The following is a 21,389-nucleotide window of genomic DNA, read 5'->3' as shown; positions in this document are numbered from 1 at the left end:
ATACATATGATGATATATACATATGATGGAGGTTCCCCCCTGACCATAGGTACATATACATACATATGATGATATATACATATGATGGAGGTTCCCCCCTGACCATAGGTACATATACATACATATGATGATATATACATATGATGGAGGTTCCCCCCTGACCATAGGTACATATACATACATATGATGATATATACATATGATGGAGGTTCCCCCCTGACCATAGGTACATATACATACATATGATGATATATACATATGATGGAGGTTCCCCCCTGACCATAGGTACATATACATACATATGATGATATATACTGTACATATGATGGAGGTTCCCCCCTGACCATAGGTACATATACATACATATGATGATATATACATATGATGGAGGTTCCCCCCTGACCATAGGTACATATACATACATATGATGATATATACATATGATGGAGGTTCCCCCCTGACCATAGTTACATATACATACATATGATGATATATACATACAGTGTTGGGCAAGTTACTTTCAAAATGTAATATACTACATATTACTAGTTACTTTCATTTGAAAGTAATAAGTTACTTTACAATATTACTGTATGTGTAGAGTAGGGGTGCACCGATCGATCGACACGCAATCTGTATCGGCCGATTTGGACCTCAAATATGTGATCTGCTGTTTCCGATATTCCTTTAATGTTGCCGATCGCATAGCCGATCATGCTGCACGTGAGAAACATGAGGCAGCCCATTTTCATGTCTTCAATGTCTATCGTTTAACTTTCATATTGTGCTCTAACGTTTATATCATTGTGTTGCAAAGCACACGCTTTGCTTTCGTCAGTGTACTCACCTCCATGCACACACCGCACCAGACTGTCAACACACCCCTTGCGTCTTTGAATCACACAAATCAGCTGGTGATTAGAGCAGCCTCAGCAGAGAGAAGTTACCTCCAGTCCTCCCGCCTACCGAGGCATTTGCATGCTGTTAAGTCCGTGTGTATTAAAGTCCCAGATTGACACGGTGGTAGTCGGGGTAGTGCACGCGCACACACAGACAATTTCCACGCAAGCATTGATGTTCCCGCGGGCACTTTGAAGGAAGCGAAAGTGTGCGGCTGAGTATGTGGATGTGCGCTCCGTTCAGACGGACTTTCTTCCTTTCTTTGAACATCAGTTGAACATGTTCTAATCCCCTTCTTCCATGTGTGCGTATATGACCAACCAGTAAGTCATTATTATGTTAATATTCCTGTATTGCATTCCCTTTTGGTTTTAGATCGATCTACCTGCAATCATTGCAATAACGTTTGTTGCGTGCATTTGCCGTTTGATTGTCTGTTGCGCTAATTAATGCCACTACTCAGATGGAGTTTAGCTGGTGTGTAGCTTGTGATTCTGTTGTTTCTCCCGTCATGTAACCCTGTCACCATTATGTAGATCGCACTCATAGTGCTGCTAATTATAACACTGTAACTCGGCCTCGATGGGCGGGTCGTTTTGATGTTCGTTCGATGCGGATCCCAATGTATGACGGTTATTGTGCATAACCCCGGTTCTATGAGTGGGAGCTCTTTGGCTTTAGTCATGGTTCAAGACTGGTGTTTAAGAGTAACTGACTTACAGTTTACCTAATTATCATTTATATATTATTAGTTGTTAATTATCACTATAATTGGCCTATATAACAGCAAGCTTGGTTACTGACCTGTTTGTATATTTTATTGCCTCCTTTTTCCAGACCACACACAATCCTACTATTCCTGTCATAATGCTGTAAAGAGCCTATACTGCTGTACTGTACTGAAGAGAACTGACAACTAAACGGTTGAACTCCCATCTGTCTCCTGCCTCGTGTTTTTACGGACACCCCAGGGCGTATATATATATATATCGGTGATCGGTAATCGGTAATCGGTGATCGGTCGATGATCGGTTGGGCAGATATTTCTCATAGGTGATCGGCAATCGGTGATCGGTGGCAAAAAACGTGATCGGTGCACCCCTAGTGTAGAGTAACTCGTTACTTATTACACTACTTTTGCATTACTTTTACCAAAACAACAGCAGCAACAGAATGACATCGCTGCCCCGGAACCATCCCGAAAAATAATTTCAACCGCCTTGAAGTCAGTGTGAACAATCCAAAATTCTAAATGTTATTCTTTTCTTTCGTCATTGACATCTATAGTGGTTATTTGCATAAAAACACACAGTTTGATTAGGAAATGATTGTATCTTTTTTAAATATGTGCTTTGATTTAAAAAAAAATACCGTAAATTCCGGACTATAAGGCGCACCGGTCTATAAGCCGCACCTTCAAAGGTGACTATTTTTTTCTTATATAAGCCGCACCGGTCTATAAGCCGCGGGTGTTTTGATGTTTAATTACCATATGTAAGGCTTCGTGCACAGAGGGGATTGTCGGGAAAGAGATGGCTGTTTGGGGAAGCTCCCATTTATTAACATTTCAACAAAACAAAAGTCAGGTCACTAATCCCCAGACAAAATCACACATTGTGAGATGCTTAAAAATCACCATCGGCGGGAGCTGCTGTGCAGCCAAGAACACAAGTGAAATTCGTTCTCTCGTGACCTGTGGTTCTCAACGTGATGGACGATTCACCTTTCTTGTTAACAGTCCTAGTGAGAGGCAGGTCGAACGTCAAAGGCACTTCATCCATATTTATGATCTGCTCCGGTCCGATGGAATATTCCTTGATCTTTCTTTGTGTGAATTCGCCGAAGTTTGTAATTTTCTCCTGGTAGTCGGGAGGGAGTTGCTGACACAGTCGTCCGCGCCCTGACGGACAGTCCCTTTCGTCTCGGGTTTGTGCATGATCCTTTGCTGCTGCTGCTGTTGTTGTTCCTGTCTCGCTACTGTCTCAGACATGGCTTTCAGGCTCAATCGCCACCATCGTCGTAACACAGCCAGTTCTCCATCTTTTGAAGCATGATGTTAGATTACAACGAGCTAGTTGTGTGGCTTAGCCTTCCAAAATGTTGCTGTTAGTTTTTTAGAATGTAATACATAGACTTGGGAATGTTACATTCAATTTCATTCAGACTGTCTTTCAGGCTCAATCGCTGCCTTTTTCCCCCCGGAGCGAGGGAGGAGGGAGGGTGTTTTACCGTAGTGGCTGAGAGAGAGTAGTGGCACAGTGCTCCAATCAGGTCGCGAGGCACATTTTTTGCAACATCATCCAATCAGGGTCTCGCTCTCATAATGTCTGTCTTGCTCTCGTTCTGCCTCATACCAACATCCATAGATTTTGGAGGTTCCCGAGTGGCCGTTTGCTGGAAAAATCCATAGATAAGCCGCACCGTTATATAAGCCGCAGGGGGCAAAAAAGGCCAAAAAACGGGAAAAAAGCCGCGGCTTATAGTCCGGAATTTACGGTACTCAATTTGTAACTTGAGTTACTTGACAAAGTAACTGGTATAATATTACTGAAATCCTATAAGTAATAAGTTATATTACTGAGTTACTGCTAAAAGTAATATATTACATGTAATATGTTACTTTTGTAATGAGTTACCCCCAACACTGTATACATATGATGGAGGTTCCCCCCTGACCATAGGTACATATACATACATATGATGATATATACATATGATGGAGGTTCCCCCCTGACCATAGTTACATATACATACATATGATGATATATACATACAGTGTTGGGCAAGTTACTTTCAAAATGTAATATACTACATATTACTAGTTACTTTCATTTGAAAGTAATAAGTTACTTTACAATATTACTGTATGTGTAGAGTAACTCGTTACTTATTACACTACTTTTGCATTACTTTTACCAAAACAACAGCAGCAACAGAATGACATCGCTGCCCCGGAACCATCCCGAAAAATAATTTCAACCGCCTTGAAGTCAGTGTGAACAATCCAAAATTCTAAATGTTATTCTTTTCTTTCGTCATTGACATCTATAGTGGTTATTTGCATAAAAACACACAGTTTGATTAGGAAATGATTGTATCTTTTTTAAATATGTGCTTTGATTTAAAAAAAAATACTCAATTTGTAACTTGAGTTACTTGACAAAGTAACTGGTATAATATTACTGAAATCCTATAAGTAATAAGTTATATTACTGAGTTACTGCTAAAAGTAATATATTACATGTAATATGTTACTTTTGTAATGAGTTACCCCCAACACTGTATACATATGATGGAGGTTCCCCCCTGACCATAGGTACATATACATACATATGATGATATATACACATCTGATGGAGGTTCCCCCCTGACCATAGTTACATATACATACATATGATGATATATACATATGATGGAGGTTCCCCCCTGACCATAGCTGCATCAAATCCTCTGATATGATGGAGGTTCCCCCCTGACCATAGCAGACACAGGAAAAGTGTCATCAACATTCAACATTACAGCGCAGTGATACCAGCCACATAAGGTGCTTATGTGCTTGTAAGAGTTATTGTGCATGAGATCCCACGCAAGGGGTCCATAAGAAACCAGCTGCACATTTTTAAAAACAGAAACAGACAAAATTAAAACAACAAAACAATGTGCAGGTAGAGACATGAAACCCTAAGTGGGCTTATGCTTGGTCTCTACCTCAGAAAACAAAACAAAAACAAGAATCCGTACAAAGTATGTAATATAACAGAAACAAGAGAGAGCAAACAAAACAGCAGTAAAAAAAGAACAAGGAAGAAAACCTAAGAGCAATCCAAATTAAAATGGCGATGTGAGGTGTAAGTGTGATTTATGTGGACTATGTGTGACTCATCAGAAATGTTAAGCTTGGATTTAAATGAGTTAACAGATGATGCATGTTTGGCATTTTTTTTTTAAATATATATATATTCTATTTTCAATCTTTTATAGAACGATAAACATACAAGACAAACAGGCTCAGACTGAACTGTACTGCGCATGACGGCAGGGAAAAACAAAACAAAACACAGAAAACGCTCCGTGCGCTGTGTTTTGTGCGCATTGGAAGCGCACGTCCTGTGTGCACGGCACCTAACGCACAGTCCACTGCATTTAAAAATCTATTTTTGTAATTGCAAAGGGCAGTATTATCTCTCCTTAAATTCAATATTGACATTGACATTCATGTGATTCTGTCAAACAGATATGTAGGGATGGGGCCGATCTGATCCAATATCGGTATCGGGTGCCGATACTGATGTAATTCATGTGCCATGTGCTGCCGATCCAGTTTTTACATGGCTCGCGCTCGCGCTGAATGAGCCCAAGTAAAGCGTCTGGCATACTCTTTGCGCACGCGCTGGAGGCGGGGCTCCACGGAGGGCGCCGCACTCTGCGCGGGCCAAAACAGAACATAGTCAGTGCGCATCTCGCTAGATTTTCCAAGTAGCTTGCCCATCATGGTAATATTAAAAATTAGGAATTTGTCTTTGTGCAGTAGGCAATGCAGCTAGTGATCACAACAATAGAAGAAGCTTTTCTTCGTGCCTATATTTGTTTAGTGGAAAGTTTTTCTTGATCACTGCGATAATAATTTGGCATGAAGTTGATTCAATGTGGGGGAAAAAGTAGCTTACCTCCAAATCGAAGTTGCTGTCCGTCATGCGATGTTTGACAAAACTGGAAAGCCATTCCAGTTCCACTAGGATGAGTGGCACAGGTTTCAGCCCACCAGGATCCCCACTTTTTTTCTGTTGCGCTTTCTTTGCTTTAACAAAGCGATCCCTGCAATTCTTCCATTTCTTCCTGCACACTGCTTCCTCAGCTCCGAGTGTGCTGGCGATTTCTCGCCAGGAATTGGTGGACTTCTGCTGGTCCTTGTGGTCTCTCCGTGTTGTGTCATAGAGATGCGGGTAGAGGCGGACTTGTTCTGACAGTCTTCCCTCAAAAGCGTCCATGTTGACAATGTGCCAAAACCCGACGCGCTGCTAGAAAAATCTCCACGTACACGCCTCGCCCCCCGTGCGATGACGTCAAAATCGCCGCGCGCCCTATACGCTTGGCTGGGCGCGAAGACTATGCCAAAGGCTTAAGCGTCTGGCATACTCTTCGTGCACGCGCTGGAGGCGGGGCTCCACGGAGGACGCGCGCACTCTGCGCGGGCCAAAACAGAACATAGTCAGGGCGCAGCTCGCTCCGAAATCTTGTGGAGGAGCGTTGAAGGAGGAAGCAAGGTGCCTGTGCCTGTGGTAGTCTATCAGCGGAGATCTGCTGTGATTGAGTCCTCACCGTCCTCATCGTCGTAAAGTCGCCTTCGAAGCATGACGTTCGATTATAACGCTACGTTCACACAGACACAGGGAACCTACGCCTTGCCTTGCCTCAACCCACGCCTACGCCTGCAGACCTTGAGCTGGGCGTGAACCGATCACACCGCACGCCTTTGCACGCTGAACCTGGAGCCGAGTCACAAGCGCCTCTCCTCTCTCCCGGCTGTATTTTTTCACGTGTGGTCCCGAATTATCATGTGTAGGTAAAATAAATCTGATATATTTAATGTTCTATTGATGCTGGATATGTAGGCTATAACCAGGTCTGACTATAGTCGGACTTTTTAGAGAGCTAATCTTGCAAGAAAATGTGCTGGCACAACAACATTGTCCATCTTGCTTCTTCGGTCACTATTCTCTCTCCTGAAGATTTGTTTTTGCCGACGAGGAGAAAGCCCCACGTGATAGCCACCCGTCAATCTCTCTCTCTCTCTCTCTGCTCAACACTGTTGTAGTAACTCCATTTTATTTTGAAATTCAGTTGACTTTGCCATTTCCCACGGATATTGTCGCGTTTTTCTTTCATGGCTTGACAGAAGAAGCCTGCCTGCACGCGCCTAGTCGGCTTGAAAATATAACTCACACCTAAACGATAAAATCGGCGAGGCGTGGGTACCCGCAGGGTTCACGCTCAGGCGCTCGGTGTACACAGCCTCGTTGACTAAAACGGACGCCTATTTAAAAGCATGGGTAAAGGCAAGGCGTAGGCAAGGCTTGGGTGGCCGGTGTGGCCTACGCCTTGCCTGTGCCTTGCCGATTTGATCGTTTAGGCATGAGTTCTATTTTCAAGCCGACTAGGCGCGTGCAGGCAGGCTTCTTCTGTCAAGCCATGAAAGAAAAACGCGACAATATCCGTGGGAAATGGCAAAGTCAACTGAATTTCAAAATAAAATGGAGTTACTACAACAGTGTTGAGCAGAGAGAGAGAGATTGACGGGTGGCTATCACGTGGGGCTTTCTCCTCGTCGGTAAACAAATCTTCAGGAGAGAGAATAGCGACCGAAGAAGCAAGATGGACAATGTTGTTGTGCCAGCACATATTCTTGCAAGATTACCTCTCTAAAAAGTCAGACTATAGTCAGACCTGGTTATACATATCCAGCATAATAGAACATTAAATATATCAGATTTATTTTACCTACACATGATAATTCGGGACCACACGTGAAAAAATACAGCCGGGAGAGAGGAGAGGCGCTTGTGACTCGGCTCCAGGTTCAGCATGCAAAGGCGTGCGGTGTGATCGGTTCACGCCCAGCTCAAGGTCTGCAGGTGTAGGCGTGGGTTGAGGCAAGGCAAGGCGTAGGTTCCCTGTGTCTGTGTGAACGTAGCGTAACAAACTAGTTGTGTGGCTTAGCCTTCCCAAATGTTGAGGGTCGTTTTTTAGAATTTAATACATAGAATTGGGAACGTTACATTCTATTTCATTCAGACTGTCTGGCACTCAATCGCCGCCATTTTCCCCTGGAGTCTTCCCTCAAAAGCGTCCATGTTGACAATGTGCCAAAACCCGATGTGCTGATAGAAAAATCTCCATGGATGCGCCACGCCGCGCTCAGGCCTCGCCCCCCAACACGCCCCGTGCGATGACGTCAAAATCGCCGCGCACCCTATGCGCTTGGCTGGGCGCGAAGACTAAGCCAAAGGCTTTAACATGAGGCATGCCTCCGTTCCAGTCTCCAGAAATTCTATTCCACAGTTTGCAGATCGCTAGCCTGCGTGCCACATCCTACCGGTGAAGCTCCCCCTGCCAGCTGCTTCTTTTCACCTGACAACTGCGCATGTGTATGAGGAAGCATGGTGCTAGTCTCAGCTCTCCCCAGATTGGCAGAGGGTGGAGCAGCGACCGGGGCAGCCAATCGGGCAGCATGGGGATAAATTGGCCAAGTGTAAATGGGGAGAAAATGGGGGAAATCTGAAAAAACAAACAAACAAACAAAAAAACATACATTACATGAATTCACAGATTTTGATAGTGACAAGGAGGTACTGATCTAATCGAACAGGTGCCGGTCCCAATCTGGGAGGTCCCGGATCTTATCCCCGCACGATCCGGGACAAATAAAACCCTGGTTATAGAACATTATTTCATTTGTTTATTTTGTAATGTGGAGGTATGTAGACATGTTTCTGTTGGAATAAATAAATATACAGGGGGTACAGTGGCACAGTGGTAAGCGCTGTCGCCTCACAGCTAGAAGGTCCTGGGATTCGATTCCCACCTGGGACGCTGTGAGCGCTGAAGGAGTGTGTGCCCGTCCGCATGTCCTTGAGTGCCCACTGCCCGGGTGGGGTCGTCAAAAGGGCCTTTCTGTGTGGAGTTTGCATGTTCTCCCCGTGCCCCCTGGGGGTTTCCTTCATATAGGAACCCCACACCAAAACATGCAATGTCCTGGTTGCTGATGTGGTGCCTCCTCTGGTCATTAGGGGCGCCTGTTCGGAGGGAGGGCAACTCGGAATAGCGTGATCCTCCCACGTGCTATGTCCTACTGGTGAAGCTTCCCCTGTCAGGTGAAAAGAAGCAGCTGGCTACCCATGTCTCGGAGGAAGCATGGAGCCAGTTTCGGCTCTCCCCAGATCGGCAGAGGGTGGAGCAGCAACCAGGATAAATAAATTAAAATTAGCACTAATGGGGGATAAAAATGGGGGGGGGGGAGAATAAATAAATACACTACATACCATCTTATGGAAATAATGCACACCCAAAGATAGACATTTGAATAATTCAAACTTACTTTTTGCCCAGTTTTCTGTCTGTCTGTCTGAATTTGATGTACTTATATATTATTTATTTTTCCCTTAGTGTCATCCAGCCTCCTGCTCCCATGATGCAGCTGGGCGTGTGGGCGCTGACTGGGGAGAAGACGTGCACTGTGGGTCGGGTCACAGGTCACCTGGTCTGCTTCCTCTTCCTGCAGCTGCAGTGGAGCTGCTCCCTGTGCGGAGCCACCTACACACAGGTACACACACAGATCTACACACAGGTACACACACACACACATATACAGAGATTCCTTGCTTTATAAAGTACTAAGTAGGTTCCCATCCACCTGTTTTTATGTGAATTTTCAATTTGTGCATAAAACACTTGAGTGGAAATGGTAGGGGAACATTTTTTTTACACTTGGAGGAGGTGGAAAAGTTGGTGTATCGATAAAAGGTAAATGCGACTAAGTGCAGTGGAAGCAGATTAAGCAAATCTTCGGTTGTCTCTCAGTTAACCTCTCGTATAAAGCTGGCCAGACACTGTACGATTTTAGAAATGTTTAATTGCATCTCCTGTATGAGTAAATCTTCTACGATGAAAACCCAAAGCTCACAAGTTATGTCCTCACACTGTACGGTCCGACCGTCAAATCTGACCTGAGTGTTCATACTGTACGTGTAAATACTGTAGAAAACAAAAGTCTATGGTTGGCCCAAGCGGACCGTTCTGGCTATTGAAAATTGTCAGTGGCGCTGGCAGGTGTAATCCCGTGTGCACCGTGCGTGAATTTTTACAATCACTGTCACTTGTTTTCTTCCTGTGTGGAACCATATTCCTGCACTGCTGCACCATTACCCGACACTTTAGCTGCACGCACATCATGTTGTCGTTCAACAGCACTCTGCCTGTACGTAGCAACCATGGATGTATGAATGGTAGCAACGCTCAGATGGTTCAGACAGGACGTGCGCTGCGGATGTGCAGTGCGTGCGAGTAGCAGTTGGCCCATTCACAGCAAGAAGCAAGCCTTATTTCTCCACACCGGCCAGCAGCTCTTCTCTGCTCCAGAGGAGAAAACCCCCTGTAAACAGGTTAGCGATACTCAGCTGTCGCGCAATAAAAACACACAATAGGCATATGCACGTCAAAAACAGTGAAATATACTGTCTGGTTCACGGGGAAAAACTCAGTCACGTCGCCGCTACTGAGCTTAAAACCATAGAAGTTTACAACCTTCCAGTTGTTGATTCTGCTGCCAATCAAACGAGTATATGCGCCGCTATTGGCTAGTTTTACTGTCTCCGTCTGTGCTGTTTTCTCCTGTGTGCTTGTTCTTCTCTCACAAGCAGAACCAGCTGAGCGAGGCGGCGTGCAGCGTGTCGGTGGACCGGCTGGAGCTAAGCTCTCCCACCTCCCACGGCTAAACCTAACCTCCCCCAGACCCTAACCCTAAATCTAACCTCTCCCACCCCCCACGCCTAAACCTAACCTCCCCCAGACCCTAACCCTAAACCTAACCTCTCCCACCCCCCACGCCTAAACCTAACCTCCCCCAGACCCTAACCGTAAACCTAACCTCTCCCACCCCCCACGCCTAAACCTAAGGTCGGCATTGCGGGTGGTCGGCATAGCGGGTGGGCACCAGTTTAACTGAGCATGTCAGTTAGAGCCCTGAAGCCCCACCCCCAGTGATAATGCGGTGTCAAACAGACCCGCTGCAGTCAGGCAGAGCTGAGCAGCTTGCTGGTCGCTTGTTTAGTCAAAGTTGATTAATATTGAAAGTAGGCTTGCCGCAGTAGTCGGTGTTACACGGTAGTGGGGCATACACCGATTACCGTACATAACATGCCCACTGGTAACACTGTTCGTTTTTATTGAGGAAGAAATGAAAGAAAAACTCCGCCCGCTCGTCCTTACACCGCTAGGCAGGCGCTTCTCGCTCATACTGAGCATTAGCGCCCGGCGACCATCAACGCATTTCCAATCAAACAATCGTGCCCCTCTCACGTCTAGGTATAAAAAGCAACCCTTACCTGAGCCAAAAACGTGACGTGAAGACGCTATCCGATGGCCAACATCCTCTTCTTTTAAATACATATAGTTGCCGCTTCCAAATTGTTGCATATAATCCACTTTTCTGTCTTTGAAAAACCGAAAATCATTAATGTGGAGGAACCCGGAAATACGACTCACTGTTTACTCACTAATGCCCCCTACACTTCCGGTTGCTCCAGAGCCCTATACCACGAATGTTGTATAAGAAGATCCAGGATCTGTCCCTTGATCTGGTTTGTCTAAACCAGATAAGCTCGATTGTAGTTAACTTGTACTACGAACGTCGATTGCCACTCGTTAACTCGAACCAGGTTTTTCTAATCAAGCCGAGAGCTCGTGCACATGAAAATGCCCGTGCACTGGAGCTCGTGCCCACAAAAGAGGCGTGGTTTTTAACAACTGCCAATCACAATGCAATATGGACTGCTCCAACTCCTACAGCGCCAAACACGCCTATTTCCTCATTGGATGAAACCGCAAATAAAAATCCGTGTTGGATATAGGGATGTCGAAAATCATAATTTTTCTTGACCGACAACCGACACTCATTAGCCGACAACTGTCGGTTAACCGAGAAGATTAAAATGCGCTATTTTACTGTCTGTGCCCCATTAAACCTTAGGCCTACCAAATGCTTGATTTTTTTTCAGTAGAAAGCATTTATTTTTACATCTACAAGCAGAAAAAAACACATTAACAAAACGAGAAGACAAGTTAAATCCTCCAGCCATCTAAACAAAAACATTCCTCGGATAGGCTATGATAGGAGCTGCACGCATTTGCAGAAGGGGAAATACGGAGGGAAAAAACCCATACTCACGCTCACAATTCTTAAATGAATTATCTTACTGCATGTGTCGTAAATAGTCTAATAAAACCAGCAGAAACTAATTTTAAAAGCTCAGAACGAAACGTGTCGCTAATTGAACGAATTTCCACTTTGAATAGCACATCACGACACCGCCCCAAGCCTTCACGCTGCAGGGCGCACTGACGAAGCGCTTATTGCTCTCTCCTTCTGACATTCTCACTAATTCAACAGTGGTTTACCTGCTTTTGAGATCTGCAAAAAAATAGTTTGCTTCTCTCTCCACGCTTCTCCCTCTCTCTCTTTATCTGCGACGAGGGCTGTAGGTGGCTATTATGCTCTCTGTGTGTCCGGCTGCACGACATGACGACGAGTGCAGCAAGTCCACACGCTGACAGCTGTCAGCATTGCGGGACTCGGGAGGATGAACAAATGAGGCAGGCTGTCCAAACTTTTTACCGATCTAATATGAGATGCAGAGAAATAATTATATATTAATAGCCGATGTGTTTAGAAGAGCATTCTCACTCTTGCTGTAATCGTTGTGGGATTATTACACCTGAGAGACAGACAGACCCGGAGAGAACTCAATTTACGGTAAAAGTGTGGATTCCTCAGTGAATCGATGTGGAAGACGCAGCTTGTTTTGAAACGCGTCATTGAAAGTAACCTCATGGTCTCATGACAGTGGCTGGAACACAGAAGGAGCATGACTGACTGGCTCGCTGTAGTCTGCACAGGGCAGGGCGTCTTCTCCCGTCTGGTCAAAGCAGAGGGGGGGCGGGGGTGTGGCGCATGTGTGGAGCTGAGTTTATCACAGAGCACATCTCGCACGCGGGGGGAGAGGCGGACAGTGCACACTGCTTTTCCATTTGGAAAAGCCTTTCTCTAAATGAATGTTGTTCTGGCAGTGGCAGGAGCTTTTAATTCCTATATAATGCTGCTACAGTAACCACTTAGGCTAGTTAACATTGTTGCTTACCGCGAAGGAGGGAAAAAAACACCATATTGGCAACACCTTGTATGCCAATTTAATATGCAAATTAACCGTTTGACCGACATGCTTAACCGACCAATGACGTTGTCGGCGGTTAACCGGTTAACGGTTAACCGTCGACATCCCTAGTTGGATATTATTACTGTTCCCGAATGACTGTCTGAAGTGACCACTTTTATCCACACCAGTAATTTCTTTGAAGAGCGGTTTCTACCTCCACGTAGGCTATCTACAGCAGCTCAATTCACCCTCTCAATAAACTCAAAACCGGCATGTCTTTTGTGGAAGCAATGTGTAATCTATCTCAGTCCAAAATCCCTATGTATAGACCATTTAGGCTCAATGAATAATAATGATCTCATGATGTGTTTAGTCGCACTGATTGAATAATTCCTATAGGCTAATCAATAAAAAAAAAAATGATAATAAAATTAAAAAATGCTTCTGAACTGAATCGACACGGTACGTGCGGGCATAGATTTCATTTATAAAAAATAGCCTATTTTGTGGTCACATATATAGGCTATTGTCAGCAGAGTCGCATGTCTCCATATTTCATATAATGATGCTGGAAATATGAAGTTCAATCACATCATACAGGCCAAAAGCAACACAGTTGCAGCTGCAAAATGCAGGAGTAGCCTAGATATGAATCATCTTAATATGGGATCGCCTGTGTGCAGGTGATCCCATATTAAATTGCTTAGATGTAGTAGGCTATTCTAGCATGTATGACCATTTCAATTCCAACCCAACGTCAGTCTCAGCTCTGTTGCGTACACGGCACCGTGCGCATTGGAGACGTTTATGTAACCTTTTTATGCCGGTTTAGTGATATTTCTCCACTCACTATTCAGCTGCAATCGATCACCGGGGTCAAACAACGTATCTAGGCTACTTGAGAGCACAAAAATGAATATATAAAAACATATTCCAAAGTGGTAAGTAGGGCTTAATTAAAATGTAGCCTGCAACAAGTGCAAGGCTTTAGTCCTTGATTATTTCAACAGGAGCCTTTTTTTTTTTTTTTTTCTTTTTTCTTTTTCATTTGAATGCAATATATTTTTCATATGGGGACCATGTGAATGGTGACTCGCTGTTTCCAGAGAGCTGATTGGTAAGCAGGTGGATCTTTCATGGGTTTTGATCTTATCCCCGACACTATACATGAAAGCCCCCGACGCGAAAAAGCGTTGGGGAAACCATCTGTGGCACAGACAGGGCATGCCTACGGAGGGTCACGTTAGCAAGATAGGGCTGCAACAAATCGCACAAATATCTTAATCCGTCACTGGAGAAGCAATACAGATAATCCTCTGAATGATCAAATGGATCCTGCCGGTAGCGAAACACTCTTTCTCTCCTCAGAGCCCCCCTTACAATTCGTGCTCCTTCCTCGATGGGAAACTCGTCCAGAAAGGGGTTGGCCATTTTTCCAAACTTCTGATTCGATTGGTTCGTGGGCGGTGTATTTAAGGTCTAATCTTATCCTTGCAACTTAACCTGCTGTGGACCAGGTTAAGTGTGAAGCATAAGTTGCTATGGAAATATATGTCGGTAAGAAGTTAACTAGCTTTGTAGCATGGCCAAACCAGGGTTAAACCTGAAGTTACCTCGCTAAACCACTAATCGAGCTTCGTGGTACAGGGCCCAGATGAATGGTTTTTGTTTTTTGTTTTTTACCATTACTTTTAATGGTGTCACCGGTAACACCGGTGTTGTCACATGTTTATTGGTGGGAAAATGATCATATAGACAGAAGATTGTTAATATCATTGTTATTGTTATGAGTATCATTGTCATCCTCCTGTCTCTTGTCATCTATCTCTCTCCAGTCTGGTTGCTCCAGTTCTCCTCAGTGTAACTCGACCTCTTCTGTCTTCCAGGCCAAAGCCAAGTGAGACTCTCATCATCTCCTCCTACATTCAGCCTCCAGTAGGCCTGCAACTAACCATTGTTGTCATTGTTGATTAATCTGTGGATTATTTTCTCGATTAATCAATTATTTGTTTTGTCTATAAAATGTCAGAAAATTGTGAAAAAATGTTGATCAGTGTTTCCCAAAGCTTAAAGATATTCTTCTTTTCGTTTCTTCGAAGCATGATGGTTATATGACAATTTCCCATTTCTTTACACAGTTCTTTGCATTTATATTGAACTCTGCAAGGTCTTTTGAACTGCAAGGGTTGGGTAGTAGAGGGCAGACAAGGCAGTGCTCCATAGCCCAAGATGACATCCTCAAATGTCTTGTTTCACACACACAGACTAACGTTTGCTTCTGATATAATAGAGAATCAAAGTTAGTGAGCAAAAGGATTAAATTGGTATCATCAGCAAAAAGTAAACACAATACATTAGAAGATGCAGCAACAAGGTCATTAATGTAAATTAAAAACAACAAAGACCCAAGTATTGATCCTTTGGAAACCCCACGCGTTATTCTAGATCTTCCTGAAGACCAGTTATTGACAGACATATTGCTCTCTGTTATAAGTATAATTTAATAACGTTCCCTATCCCCATGTCCTCACTGCCTACTCCACAGGTGGGGTCGTCAAAAGGGCCTTTCTGTGTGGAGTTTGCATGTTCTCCCCGTGCTCCCCTGGGGTTGAACCACCTGCTCAAAAAAACATGCAAAAAATATAAAAGAAAAAGAAGATGCCCAGAGCATATTCATTATTATATAAGGCACAATAGATTTGATCAACCAGATTTAGTAGTGCTGAATCTGTCGAGTGATTCTTGCGGAATCCATATTGCATACAGAATATTATGGTTATTAGATGATTCAGAATTATTTTATATCCAAGTTTCTCCAACATATTTTAAAAACATGGTACAGATGTTATTCTTTTCATCTGGCCGCGTTGCTGCGGCAGTACTGCAGCACTAGCGTGGCAGCAGTGAGGGGTTTGTTCTGTAAAGAACAAAGAAAACATTTAAGTAACAAAAGCCTGACGCTTTTACCGCTGTGGCAGTACCTTGGCAGTAAGGTGGCCAAATAAAATTAGTAACATCTGTAGAACAGATATCCTGTTCACATTCACACACACATTCATACCTGGAAGCTGACCAGTACAACCACAGTCTGATCTGCTGGCCACTGAGCAGCTTCACTGGAGCGGTTTGGGTCAAGGGTCTTGCTCAAGGGCACCTCAGTGGTGGTAATGAGGGAGGGGCAATCGCTGCCTTTTCACTTTCCCCACCCAGATTTATCCTGCCGGTCCCGGGGATTGAACTGACGACCTTCCGGTCACAAGCTCGCTTCTCTAACCTTTAGGCCAACACTGCCCCCATATTGAGCGATAGTTTGTAAAACCACATGGGTCTGCAGACTTAAAAAGGTTGAATAATACAATAGAATATAATATAAAACCAACAGAGTGACTTATAGAGCTGCTGGCCATGCTGGCCACAGCTAAGAAATTACTCAAACGATTCACCAATTATCAAAATAGTTGGTGATTGATGTAATAGTTTACAACTAATCGATTAATTGTTGCAGCTCTCGCCTTGATACTACCCTTGTAAATGTGTTTGTATGTGTATGTGCATGCGTGTGTGTGTGTGTGTGTGTGTGTGTGTGTGTGTGTGTGTGTGTGTGTGTGTGTGCAGGCTGGTGCTGGAAGATGGGACAGGTGAAGCCCATGTGTGGATCTCCTGTCCGCTGGTGCGTCCTCTGCTGCGATTGGCTGACTCTCAGTGGGAGGGGCTACAAAGGGCGCTGAGGGTCAGAGGTCATCTCCACGTCTACACCCGGGGGCGGAGCCTGGTGAGCAGCACGCAGTGTGATACCCCTTCCTCTGTCTGTGACATCACGTCCTCTGTAGACCTTCCTCTTTTCACACATAGAGATCCAAAGTGAACGTTACTTCCTGCTTCAGCATGCGTACCAAAGGATTTCATCTACCATTTTATTTTACATAGGCCCAATTCCAATTCGCCCCCTTACTGACTCAAGCGCTTAGAGGCACGTTCACGTGAAGGGAGCGAGGGCTTAGGGATGTCCCACGCTGAAATCGCAAAGTGAATGAGGGCTCAGAGTGAGCCCTTTCTGCCCCCTTACCGTAAGGGAGCAGCTATGGCCACTTACGGAAAGGGAATTGCCCACAATGCATAGCATTGTGACTTATAAAACGGGGAAGGCTGCAAATATCTGTCCAAAAAATAAAAGCACATACGCGCGAAACGAACGCGGTGTTTGCGAGTGCACTGGAATGCCTTAATTGACAATGAAACATTAGCCTACATTAATAGGGATTTCAGATTAGACAAAAATATTATATCAGAGGAATGCAAGTAGTTATTTTACACAATCCTAGAATAATCATCGATAATTTCTATTACAATTGCAATCCACAACTTTTTTGATGAATGAGAAATAGTTTTACCGAATCTGTATTGTACAGTATTGACATTGTGTGTATAATGTTGTGTGACATGTCATTATTATGCTTATTTTAATTATAATTACACATGTTGCAGATTGCAGATTTTGCAGTAGGCTATATTTATTTTTAAATGACCAGAGCCTGGATGAGAACAGACTCATCAGGGAGTCTATCCCTCAAAGCGTCTTGACAATAAACAATATAGGTATAGTGAGCCCCAAACCTGCCAAAGTCAACATCATCTTGTCAAGTGCAAAGGGCCCTGCTGTCCCAATCCTCCTATTTATCCAATGTGGATCCCTTCCACACTTGATGACTCAACCATTTTCAGATGGCGGCCATTAGAGGGACTGAGGGTTCAGGGCTTGAGTCTTTAGGGGGCGGATTGGAATTGGACCATAGAGTCAAAGTGAACGTCACTTCCTGCTTTTCTCCCTGTACCAGCATGGAAAAAATTAGAATGGTGGTGAACGGAGCGATATGCTACCTTTTTGATCCTGTTTGAATTGTGCCATGGGAGTACACACGTCAGGTTTGTCAATGTAAAAGATAACTCTGCAAGTCGAGAAAGTCGCAGTTTGTGGTAAAACTGTGGCACTATAAGTTATAAATCAGAAAGACTACGCACAACCAGTCGCGTAAGTGACGTCTCTCCCGCCAATCCATTGTTGTTGATGGTGTGACGTATAATGTGCAACACAAGATGTAGTTGATTCACAAAACTAAACCTTACGTTTCAGTTTCAGGACAAACTGCGAACTCCCCCCCCCCCCGATTTTTTATCCCATTTTTATCCCCCATTAGTGCTAATTAATTAATTTATCCTGGTTGCTACTCCACCCTCTGCCGATCTGGGGAGAGCCGAAACTGGCTCCATGCTTCCTCCGAGACATGGGCAGTTAGCCAGCCACTTCTTTTCACCTGACAGGGAAGGCTTCACCGGTAGGACATAGCACGTGGGAGGTTCACGCTATTCCAACCAGTTCCCCTCCCTCTGAACAGGCGCCCTTAACGACCAGAGGAGGAACCACATTAGCAACCAGGATATTGCATGTTTTGGTGAAGGGGGTTCCTATATGAAGGAAACCCCCGGGAGGCACGGGGAGAACATGCAAACTCCACGAACTTTCTTGACATGCATAGTTATCTTTTAATTTGACAAAATTTTACACGTGGCACAATTCAAATTACTTCAAAAGTAACGCATCTCTCCGTTCACCACCATTCATATTTTTCACACGTTGGTACAGGGAGAAAAGCAGGTAGGGACGTTCACTTTGGCTCTCTATAGACATGTCGTGTTTATAAAATTAGTTTTACTTACTTGGTCCAGTAGAGGAAAAGAGAACAGAACAGCAGAGAAAACGCAGTTGACTTTCACATGCTGTGACCTGTCAAAGTTCTTCCGCCAAAATCAAACCAGGATCGATGTTGTAAATACTCTTTAAAAATACCTGCTAAAATATGAGGCTGGATGCAATTAACACATTCACTGCCAGCCGTTTTTCAATACTGTAGTTAGCTTCTGCCAGAGTTTTTTTTTGAGGATTCTGGCTCATCTTTCAAGAGCCGAGGATTCGTTTCTGTTAGGATTTTGTGAACACACAATATCTCAAAAGAACTAATAGAATGTGTGCTTTCTCTGTCTAAAAGAGTTAGTTTGTAGAGTTAGTAGTTATGTAAGCATTAGCAGTTGAATACAGCATGGTTTCAGCGTCTGAAAATTTATTCAGAGATAAACGGCTTTTTGTGAAATTCGATAGAACAGTCACTTTAACCATTCATTTTTGGCATCAGTAAGACGTCAGACATCTAAACAATAGTTTTGAACAGTAATTTCCTCCATAACAGCAGGAAACACCCCTCTCTTTCAAACTCCTCCCTCCGTGTGTGTTCTTCTTGGCTGCAGCGGGCGTGTCACAAGCTAGTTTCTGTTGCTGCTGTAACCTCGCGTCACCAGGCTCACTGCTTTGCTACTGCTGTGCCTGTCTGCTGGCGGCCGCTGGGCAAGTCTGGATGGGCTCGCTCGTTTCTTGGGGTTCTGAGAGCTTTGATGAAGCTTTTGCGATTCTGGTCTTATTTATGCTGCGTGTTTCAAAGTGTGTTCCACCCGTAATCTATTATGCAAATTTGCAAAACCCCACCGCCAGCTCCCAAGCGCGAAAGCGTTTTCGCCAATCCATTTTCATGAGAATGGCTTCCTCACACTGCTTTTTGCTTGCCTTCCTCTAGAATGGAGAGCACTGTCGCCACTTAGTGGGTCGGTGGAATGGGTTGTACACGTTCGGTGGCTCCAATATTTTTATAGGAGACGTGGGGGGCATTGATCCACGTAGCACCGTCAAAAAACGTCTCAACTCGTCATTGGCAGTCAACCGTTGGATTTTTTTTGACGAGTCAACTCGCCATTGGCAGTGAACGTGTTAAAAGCGGAAGAGAAATCAATAGAGTAGCGGCACAAAACACTTGTGTGTGGATCATATTATTTCAAAGCATCGTCAACACTCCTGCTGGCCTGTAGGCGAATTGGAGCAGATCAAAATTTGCTTGGACAGTGTTCAGAAGTTCATTCTCCTCAAACGACTTCTCAAACTTACTGAACTGGATCCTGTGTGTGTGTGTGTGTGTGTGTGCACGCGCGCGTGTGCATGTGTTTGTTAGGTGTGTGATTCTGGCTCTGAGGACCCTCTCCTGCAGTATCTGGTGGGTGTGTGCAGCAGTGACGCTGTGTGTCGCCCACTCTCTCTCACCTGTCGGAGACACACGCACACAAAGCAGGCAGAGGGTGAGTACGGTACACACACACACACACACACATGTCTGCTCCACGTTGTGTGACCTGATGAGCTGACAGCATGATGTTTGTGGTGAGTGTAGTAACAGCAGTGACTCCAGTAACCGCAGTGACAGCAGTGACTCCAATAACAACAATTACAGCAGTGACTCCAATAGCAGCAGTGACTCCAGTAACAGTAGTGACAGCAGTGACTCCAGTAAGAGCAGTGACAGCAGTGACTCCAGTAAGAGCAGTGACAACAGTGACAGCAGTGACTCCAGTAACCGCAGTGACTACAGTGTTGGAGTCACTGTGTTGGGGGTGTTCTCATGGGAGTTTGAGATAATCACACACGAGAGCAGGGGTGGTCCCGTGGGAGTTTGAGAAAGGGATGATGACCGCAGTTTTCTGCTCGTTGTTAGGTTGGCCGCAGGCACCATTTTGTCTCTGCAAAAGTCCCTACAGGCCTGAACTTGGTATTCATCGCATCCCTGTCCTGTCCCATATTGCATATTCCAACACCAGTAACATGTTACAAGTTCAAGTTCAAGTAGTTTATTTATGTATAATACAGTGTATAAATACAATGAAATTCTTTATGCTCTGAGCACCCTCAGCCTTACATACACAAGGACATGGTCACAAAGACCGACAGAAAAAGGGTGTAGACCTACATAACTATGTAGGCTACACATGATACAGACATGTCTGTACACAGTGCGTGTAGACATAACACAAACCACAATACAGTACAATACAATGATGGTGCACAACAAAGTGACAGTGCGTTGCAGTGTGTGTGAGTCAATTGTTCAGCAGCCTGACTGCCTGAGGGAAAAAGCTGTTACTGAGACGGGTGGTGTGTGATTTGATGCTCCGGTAGCGTTTTTTGGAAGGGAGGAGTGAGAACAGGGTATGAGCGGGGTGGCTGGTGTCTTTGATAATGTTTTCGGCTTTCTTTTTACAGCGAGTGGTGAAGATGTTATGGAGGTTTGGTAGTTCTGTGCCGATGATTTTAGCTGCTGTCTTCACAGTCCTCTGCAGCAGTCTGCAGTCCTGGGCGGTCAGGTTGCCGTACCACACTGTGACTGTCAGAACACTTTCTATGGTACAGCGATAGAAATTCACAAGGCCTTTGGTGCTCAAGCCAAATTACTGTTTGTTTGTTGCAGATGTTCGGAGGTTCAATCGGGGAGAGAGAGACTTCATGACCAAAATGATTCGTCCACTACAACTGACCTGTTTACACCTGGAGACAGACTGAGACACAGACAGACAACTGACCTGTTTACACCTGAGACAGACTGAGACACAGACAACTGACCTGGAGACAGATTGAAGACGAAAACACAGCGGTGGCGGCGGTTAGATGCTGTCCTGTTTCCAGCGTGGCTG

General features: G+C 44.5%; 1 protein-coding gene across 1 annotated transcript in view; it reads left to right on the top strand.

Moving 5' to 3' along the window:
* The window catches only part of ctc1 (CTS telomere maintenance complex component 1), a gene marked incomplete at its 5' end in the record, with an annotated part of 91,747 nt that extends 70,363 nt beyond the window's left edge, over positions 1-21,384 (top strand). The window contains 5 exons of the mRNA XM_083631843.1: positions 9,064-9,220; positions 14,663-14,724; positions 16,443-16,599; positions 19,880-20,003; positions 21,167-21,384. Of these exons, the coding sequence (XP_083487969.1) occupies positions 9,064-9,220; positions 14,663-14,724; positions 16,443-16,599; positions 19,880-20,003; positions 21,167-21,258 (592 nt within the window). The 3' untranslated portion in view covers positions 21,259-21,384. The remainder of the gene's footprint in view (positions 1-9,063; positions 9,221-14,662; positions 14,725-16,442; positions 16,600-19,879; positions 20,004-21,166) is intronic.
* Between the last annotated feature and the right edge of the window lie 5 nt (positions 21,385-21,389).

Source organism: Poromitra crassiceps (genome assembly GCF_964638095.1).
Source record: "Poromitra crassiceps genome assembly, chromosome: 2".
NCBI classification, from domain to species: Eukaryota; Metazoa; Chordata; class Actinopteri; order Beryciformes; family Melamphaidae; genus Poromitra; species Poromitra crassiceps.
The sequence above is the reverse complement of the archived record's forward strand: the minus strand, read 5'-3'. Positions and strand labels throughout refer to the sequence as shown.